This window comes from Myotis brandtii, unplaced genomic scaffold (assembly GCF_000412655.1).
Source record: "Myotis brandtii unplaced genomic scaffold, ASM41265v1 scaffold374, whole genome shotgun sequence".
NCBI lineage: Eukaryota > Metazoa > Chordata > Mammalia > Chiroptera > Vespertilionidae > Myotis > Myotis brandtii.
In genome coordinates, this window is record NW_005364372.1 from 716,523 (window position 1) to 725,522 (window position 9,000).

At 45.0% G+C, this 9,000-nt stretch overlaps 1 protein-coding gene across 2 annotated transcripts in view; it reads left to right on the forward strand.

The window, feature by feature from the left end:
* Window positions 1-9,000, forward strand: part of IGF2BP3 (insulin-like growth factor 2 mRNA binding protein 3) — a 105,340-nt gene that overhangs the window by 1,391 nt on the left and 94,949 nt on the right. For both annotated transcript variants that reach the window (XM_005872278.2, XM_005872279.2), the window contains exon 2: window positions 109-169. In XM_005872278.2, coding sequence (XP_005872340.1) covers window positions 109-169 — 61 coding nt within the window. The remainder of the gene's footprint in view (window positions 1-108; window positions 170-9,000) is intronic.

Below are 9,000 nucleotides of genomic sequence, written 5' to 3' on the forward strand. Positions count from 1 at the left end.
GGGGGCCCGTGGGGTCCCAGGGAGCCCCTGTGTCGCTGCTTAGGGTCCTCGGGGCTGGGGGAGCCGCTCCCCCCTGCCAACCGTCTCCCACCCTCTGTGTGTCCGCAGGTAAAGTGGAGCTGCACGGAAAACTCCTGGAAGTGGAGCACTCTGTCCCCAAAAGGCAAAGGTGAGCCCGTTTATCATGTCCTCATGGATTCTCTCCTCTCCCCATTATTGGGAGGGCAGGCCGCCCACACAGCTGAAGACAACTTTTCCTCTTAGCGTTTATTGGGCTGCTTGCTGTGTGGCTCGGCGTCCTTCCCATTGCATTTCAGTGGGTGGCAGGTGCGCGCGTGGGTAATGCTGCCGAGAGGAAGGGCTCGCCGGCGGGCCCCTGACACTCGGCGTTATTGGTGTACAAGTGTCTGCCGGGAGCTCTCACAACCGAGTCCTCCCCAGCAGAGCAGTTCAAGTTGCAACCTCAGGAAACCAGCCTCTGCGGGCAGTTTTGGGGAATCTGTAGGACTTAGGAAGCAATGGGCGACTCCCCCCCTCCCCAGCCCTCCACCCCCGTCCTACTTATAAGTACGGGATAGGCAAAAGCAGCTGCGGACACCCGTGGGTGTGGCGTGCCTTTCCTTTTCTGTCCCGAGTTGTGGCTGCCAGGCTGAGAGGAGAGAAATTGCTTTGTACCCTGTTAGCTGGCCAGCGGGGATTGGAACACGTGAGGGCACGACCGCCTGGCCTTCTCCTGCCCAGAAGCGCCTTTCAGTCATTCCGGAGGTGCACAGGTTTCTGCAAACCCGCCTTTGTCTCCTGCTTCTCCCCCCCAACCCCCTTTAAAAATATTTTTGCTTATAAATAACCACCAAGAGATCATGAAGTCCCAAGATTTGGGCTACTGTAGCAAGGGGATTGCACTTTTGGGAGAGCATGTGTTGTGTGTCACTTTATAGAATGTTTGGAGGCTGTGTTTGTACTTCTGGAGTATTCTGGAGAAATGGCTCCTTTCTCAAGATCAGTCCCTTATCGCCGCTCTGTAACTGAAGAGGTGCTGGGGCTGGCCCATGTAAGCCTTTCTGGGTTTCGCAAGGTGGGGTTAGGGTTTGTGCCCTTTCCCCTCCCATCTCCCCACTCCCAACCGGGCCAAGCAGTAACCTGGAAGTTAATGTAAAGGAGGACTGTTTGTGTCCGGTTAGGCATTGGTGATAGTGTGGGTGCTAGAGGGCAGGAGGGTTTGCTGTGTACTTCCCTGTTGCTGTGCAGAGAGAGAGAGGGCTGCATAAAATGTCACTGTGTGCCTGTTTCTAGATTGAGTTCTCTTCGAGGTAAAGCATTTTCACAAATCGTCTTTTTGTTAGCAAGTGGGTTTGGATTTTTGTGGATTTCTCTTGTTCGTGTACTTAATTTTCATTAGGATAGTTGAAAAGAGGTTTGTGTGACCGGGTAGATTTAGTTCTAGTTGGGAATTTCTGTAGGGGGTCAAATAATTTCATATAATAGGATGGAATTCTGTAAAAAAAATTTTACTAAAATAATAGAATGTATAATGGAAAGTATCTAAACGGATCTCAGGTTCGTAGGAATTGAAAAATTCTGCACGAAGTCATATCTCCTTAAAAAGAAGTTTAAAGGCATAGTCTGAATTGTTTACCTGGGGGCGGGGGAATGTAAGCACATTTCTGCAAATTCTAATTGGTTTTGTGTTTAGCCAATGTGTCTTAATTTTCTTTAAATATTGAATAAATTAAAAAAAGCAATAGTTCTGTTGAAGGATTGGCATTTTAACATTTGAGAGTTCCTAAATGTAAACATTAAGTGTCTTGTGTTTCTCAGATACAATTCATTGACCTTAACGCAAATGCCAGTTACTTTATCTTACTCTGCTGATTTTCCTTTCCAACCTGGTGTTAATTTCTCCCCATGTGTAGGGAATTAAACTTAAAACATCTGGTAAGAACTGCCTCTTTTATTCATCAAGGCTTTGCTCAACCTAAAAACATAACTTAGTTACTTGTTACTTTATAATGAGCAGGTTCCTCTTTAGGAAAGCACATAAGGTATAATGTTACCAGTGGCAGCAAGTATTTGTCAATGGAAGCTTCATTTTATGAACAATGTAGATTAAATTAAACTGCTCAGGACTTTAAATGATACTAATTTACTAGCAAGACAAATAGCTGTATTGGAGACAACTTTTTACTCATTTAGAGAATAATCAAGTAACTCCTTTGTTTATATTGAAATGGCTAAAAACAAAAGTAGAGCTTTCTTTTTTGGGATTTTCTTAGAGAAATGTTCTGGAAATTCATATTACAATTTTGTTTTAACGGAACCTTGGAGATGTGATGCGGTTTCCCTTATTTGAATGGGCTTTGGAGAGGGCAGAAGAAGGAACCCTGGTGATCCACATGACCAGCACCTACAGCAGGTCAAGAGGTGGTACTGGTGACAGAGGGTTGAATGCCACAGACCAATCCTTGCCAAGTGAGCCTGCTGGACTTCTGGGTGGAGTTCTTTGTGCTTAGCAGTCATTGCATTCCATCCCATCATCATGTAGGCATCTGAGGCAGGCACACCCACATATGCTGCAGTGACCTTTATACCTGCTGTGCAAGGCATGTCGGGAGCTCTGTGCTGAAGAATGCTTATGGCAGCACTCTGAGATGGATGAATGGGCTTGCAGCGACTAAAACAGGGGAGCAGGCCTAGGAGGTGATTTGGTGCTTGGCAGCCTGGCCTACCTCTGACTGGGAGCAGAGCTGGGCGGGGACCCTTTCAGGAAGGGGTATTGTTGAATTTGTTTCAGACCAAGCTTAGCTCCTGATTACCGAAGTCTCAAGGGAATGTGGAAGGAATGTTGCTTATCTGCATTCAGATACCCCCCCTCCATTGGGGAAGATTATAGCAGCACTTCACAGAGCTTGAGGTTCCCTCCGTCCAGAATGAAGAGGATTGCACTGAATATTGGTGATCGTGTTGCACTTTCTGTTCCGAATATAAAAGATACAGCACATGAAGACTTGGCTTCACTCTGAGGCATAAGCTTAACCACCCCCCTCCCACCTGGGGGTAAAGTTTAAGTTAAGGGTGGGTGTGAAAATCGTTGGGACTTTGGGAGAGTAGCTGAGTTTGGTTGGGAAGAGCGCTGGTATCTTTGTGGGACCTTGTGTGTGCCCCTATGTAAATAGCACTGATTTTGTTGTTGTTATATTGTGGGCTATTGGGCATGGGAGAGAGACCAGGAAAGTCGCTGACACTGGGGAACTGAGAGAGTGGTGGTTTTACTTCATTTTCCATTACTTTTTTAAATTATGAAAATTTTAAAATATTTTCAGAGTTTTATAGCTTAAACGTCCTCATGGTTTAGCTGTTAGGACATACTGATCAGAATATGTAACCAAATATATATTTGAACACAGGAGCAAAAATAGTAGGATATTATAGTGTTAATATTTTTTTTTTTTTCAGGCAGAATTCGTTAAGACAGACTGTGGTGCCTAAGCTCAAAATCTCTTTTGTCTTGTTTCCTTAAAAATAAATGAACAACTCATTTGCATTTTAGAATCTAGTGCTTAACATGTAAATTGGATAGACAGAGCATGTATAAAAATTACTGGGGTTTTAAGTGTATCTTACTTTAACTGGCTATTTAAAAGCTAGTGCTTCATTTTTTTAAAAAATATATATTTTATTGATTTTTTACAGAGAGGGATAGAGAATTAGAAACATCAATGAGAGAGAAACATCAATCAGCTGCCTCCTGCACACCCCCTACTGGGTATGTGCCTGCAACCGAGGTACATGCCTTTGACTGGAATTGAACCTGGGACCCTTAAGTCCGCAAGCAGATGCTCTATCCACTGAGCCAAACCAGTTAGGGCAACTAGTGCTTCATTTTAATAGCTGTTCAGTATAGAATAGGTTGATGCTGTGACCAGCCATGTGCCCACTAGCCAGGGCATATGACCCTGTTGTTTCAGGACAACAAAAGCTGTTTTTAATGCTGACCATTTAAACATAGGTGTGGATGGCAATGCTGCTTCTTGCTTAGCAGACTGGTACAGGTGAATCTTGTGAATCAGGGAGATTTCTCACACATGTAGGAAACTTTTGGTAAAGAAGCAGGGCTGTCTTTGGAGCACTCAGTTTAAGATCAGTAATGCATGGCTGCTTAAGTGGTGGTAGCCAAAGACATTTTTCTTGATATCAACCTGTTTTCTCAAAACAGTTTGTAAGCGTTTAAAAGATTTCGTACTTTGGCCTTATTGGAATTTATACAAAAAAAAAAAATGTTGAAGTGCTGTGTGTGGCTATCCACAGTAACAAGGAAGATGTAAGAGAAGCATGACATGTGCCTGGAGCCAGTGGGAATTGAGCATCTTGGTTTGTGTTTGTGACTTTCCTTTGGACTTGTGAGATCACTTACATGATCTGTTCCTGCCAAATGTCATTAATAAACTAACAAGGGGCATAGTTTGCTCCGATTTGCCATTTTGCTGGAGGGAAATGAATTACCAGCTAAGACTTAAGCATATCTTCTGGAATTGCAGAGCTCCGAGGTTTCCCCTGTAAGAAACTTGACTTGTATTTCTTGCCTGTAACCTGGTGGTAGCTCAGTTGCTTTTGCACGGGCACCTCTTTCACACCGTCAGCAAGAGGGAAATGATCTGTGCCATCCTGTGAAATTCTTTTATGAGCCACATCACTGCAGTTACCTTATAGGTCTGGCATTTTGTATGAAAGTGAAGCTCTCGAGCCACCTTGATACATATACTTAAGGCAACTCCATTGTAATCGTCTTTAGCAGCATTAAGACAACAACTTTTCTAGCAGTAATATTTCTGAACGGTATGAATTATCCATTGAGTAACTCCGGTGGTTGGTTTGGTCTGAGAGGAGGGGGAGAGGCTGCGCTATTCTTAGCTGAGTTTCTTTTATCGACTCTTGCCTCTGATTCAAACTCCTGGAGTCATAAGACAGGAGGTGGCAGTGTGGTAGCAGTGACCAACGGGTAGGCTTGGCATTTTTTGTTAGGATTTCTGCCCCATAAATCTGATGTTTAAAAAATTGGCTTGGACTGCCAGGGTTTTGCTTGAAAGCTGGTTGCAAACATAGTATTCAGGGCTCTCTTAAAATTGAGGGTATAATTTCTCATGCTCTTAACTCACTGTTTGGCAAGTGCTCAGTATTGGTAAATAAACAGAGTTATAAATTTTAATATACTATGTGGATTTTGTTGCCCAGAAGGGGAACACATAGTATACCAATTATGTATTTTAGAAAATTATCCTGAGACCATTTAACTTGATTAGGAAATTGTCTGAAATTATTATAGAGCTATTCTTTGAGGACTCTAATTGAACTATAAGCTGAAAGAGGCATAAATCCTCAGAATATCTGGCATTGTCACTTAATTGTTTAGGAAGTTGATTTATAACAAACCACCACAAAGTAGCAGCTCAAAACAACAAGTTATTCTTCCTCATGACACTGTGGGTCTGTTCGGCGGTTGATTCTGTTCCACTTGGTGTCATTTTGGGTTAGTTAGTAAGCTGGGCGAAAAAGTTCAAGAAAGCTTCACTCACCTGCTTGGCCTCTTGGTGCTTGTCCTGACCTTTCTCCACATGGTACCTCATCACTTGGTAATAGACTGTAGCTGGCTACCCCAAGTGAAAGCAGAAGCTCGAGGCCTCTTAAAGGGACGGCCTAGAATTAGCACACCAGTATTTCTATCCCATTCTACTGATCAAGGCAAGTCACAAGGCCAGCACTGATTCAAAGGGGATATGGAAATATACTCTTCCTCTTTTTTTTTTTTTTTTAAATTCTGACCTGAGGATATGTTTTCATTGATTTTTTTAGAGAGAGAGGAGAAGGCGGGGGGTGGGGGGGGTGGTGGAGAGGAGAGAAACCTTGATGTGAATGAGAAATATCAATCCATTGCCTCCCGTACTCCAGCTGGGGATCAAACCTACAACCTGGGTATGTGTTTTGACTGTGAATTGAACCACAACCTTTAGGTGCATGGGATGATTCAACTGAGCCACTCAGTCAGGGCTAGACTGTCTACCTTTTTTTTTTTTTTAAAATATTTTTATTGATTTCAGAGAGGAAGGGAGAGGGAGAGAGGGATAGAAACATCAATGATGAGAGGGAATCATTGATCCACTGCCCCCCGCAGGATCCACACTGACTTTCGAGCCGGAAACCTGGGCATGTACCCTGACCCATTCCTGGAACCTCCCGATTCCACAACCTCCTGGCTCATAGGTTGATGTTCAACCACTGAGTCATGCCAGCTGGGCCAGGTCCTCTTGTTGAATGGACAAGACTTGTTTGTGACAGTGGACCTACCCTCTGACATCTGTCTCAATACTTCTGGTGACTGTGATTCTACTTTCTACAGACAATTCATTCTGCTTTTTATTAATGTACATGCAGAGAATCTTCTGAATCTGTCTTAGGTTTTAAAACAGTGGAGACCAAGTCCACTGCTTCCATGTGGTTGTCTGTATACTTGAAGATTTGACGAGCCAAGGTTGAAACTATTGGCCAAAACACTTAGGGACATCACAGGCTAAGTTTAAAATACTCTAATCAGAGAGACCAAGATGGCGGCATAGGTAAACACCGGAGACTGCTGCCGCAAACAACCACTTCAAAAATACAACTAAAAGACGGAACGGACATCACCCAGAACCACAGGAAACCTACCCTCTGACATCTGTCTCAATACTTCTGGTGACTGTGATTCTACTTTCTACAGACAATTCATTCTGCTTTTTATTAATGTACATGCAGAGAATCTTCTGAATCTGTCTTAGGTTTTAAAACAGTGGAGACCAAGTCCACTGCTTCCATGTGGTTGTCTGTATACTTGAAGATTTGACGAGCCAAGGTTGAAACTATTGGCCAAAACACTTAGGGACATCACAGGCTAAGTTTAAAATACTCTAATCACTTTATTTTAGGATCTTGGAATAAGTAAAGCATTCCTTTCATTTTATTCGTAAAGTGCTAGCTATAAGAAAAACAAGAAACCTTTGTAAGTACCCCAAGTTCCCTCATTTTTGTGTATTTAAAAATCTGGTTCTTGCCGAAACCGGTTTGGCTCAGTGGATAGAGCGTCGGCCTGCGGACTCAAAGGTCCCAGGTTCGATTCCGGTCAAGGGCATGTACCTGGGTTGCGGGCACATCGCCAGTAGGAGATGTGCAGAAGGCAGCTGATCAATGTTTCTCTCTCATCGATGTTTCTAACTCTCTATCTCTCTCCCTTCCTCTCTGTAAAAAATCAATAAAAATAAATAAAAAAAAAACATTTTAAAAATCTGGTTCTTGATAAAGTAACCGTGTCTTCAAATTATGAATTCTGTCTTTTGCCACAATAGTCACCAAAACTAGGTGATGTGTTAGAGCAATTGATTTGGAGACAGAGTAAGTCTTTTATACAGACTACTAGAGGCCCGGTGCATGAAAATTCATGCACTGGAGGCGGGGAATCCCTCAGCCAGGCCTGCCCCTTCTCACAGTCCAGGAGCCCTCAGGGGCGGGAGGCGACCCGGCGATCAGGGGAAGGCGACGCCCATCACACCTCTGCTGCTGCCACTGCGGAAAGTGCAAGCCTCGGCCGGCCCTGGTCACCTGAGCCTTGGGTGGCCCTGGGCAGCTGGGGGGCTGAGGGGACTGGGGAACTCCGGAGGCAGGCCTTGGGTGGCGGCTGCCGCCCCGGCAGGGCTGAGGGGACTGGGTGCCGCCATCTTGTGACTGTGGGCGCCCCCATCTTTGAGGATGTGGCAGTCAATTAGCATATTCCCCCCTTATTGGCTGTGGGCACTGCCATCTTTGAGGGTGGGGCAGTCAATTAGTGTATTCCCTCCTTATTGGCTGTGGGCACTGCCATCATTGAGGGTGGGGCAGTCAATTAGCATATTCCCCCCTTATTGGCTGTGGGCACCGTCATCTTTGAGGGTGGGGCAGTCAATTATATTCCCTCCTTATTGGCTGTGGGCGCCGCCATCTTTGTGACGACGTGAGGGTCAATTAGCATATTCCCTCTTTATTAGATAGGATTTGTGTCTATGCAAGTCCTTTGATCGATAGTGTACTACTTTCAAAATATGTTAAACACCTAACTTAAAAAAGGAAAGCTAATAAAAATGGGAAAGCACAGTGGAAGCTTTTAGGGGTATTAGTTGTACCGAAGGATTCTCCGTTAAGCCCTGGGAGGAGTGGCTTGCCCACAGCACTGCAGGTGACTGGGGTTCCCGTTTCCAGGTCCACGACTCTGCCCGGTCTTCATGCCTCCCAGTTCAGTTGTCAAGTCCTCAAAGTAGCATACACAGCAGCCCCATCATGTGTACAATGGCAAGTCAGAGCAGAGATGTCCTGTTTCTTGCTTTCTCCAAAGAAAAAAAGATCTTGTTTGGCTTCTTTGAAGGGTTGATTTATTGTCTTCCTCTAGGAAAGAGACAGGCACAGGTAGTCTGAAGTCTGGGACTTACTATAAAATATCTGGACATCTTGTCTTAAGACAAAATGAGACTACTTTTTCCTTTAAGGTAATTTTTAGTGGCTTCATCTTAATACAGATGAATTGCAGAAAAATTGGAGGGGATAAGGAGATGGGAGAGGAGTGAAGAGGCATCGGAGGCAGATGCCAAGGCTTATCTCAGGCAGGTGATGTGTTGGAGATAACAAAAGAGGTAGCAGTGTCCGGAGTGGAGGCTGTGCTGCCTGCTTCCAATGTAGTAGGATCCTGGCTTGCAGGAGGAAGTCTCTTTTAATCATATATATACTAGAGGCCCGGTGCACAAAAATTTGTGCACTCGGGGAGGGGGCGGGGGAAAGGGGGTTCCTCAGCCCATCCTGTGCCCTCTCGCAGTCTGGGACCCCTCAGGAGATAATGACCTGCTGGCCTAGGCCTGCTCCCGGGTGGCAGAGGGCAGGCCCAATCCCTAGGTGCAGCCCCTGGTCAGGCTCAGAGCAGGGCCGATTGGGGAGTTGGGGCGCTGCCCC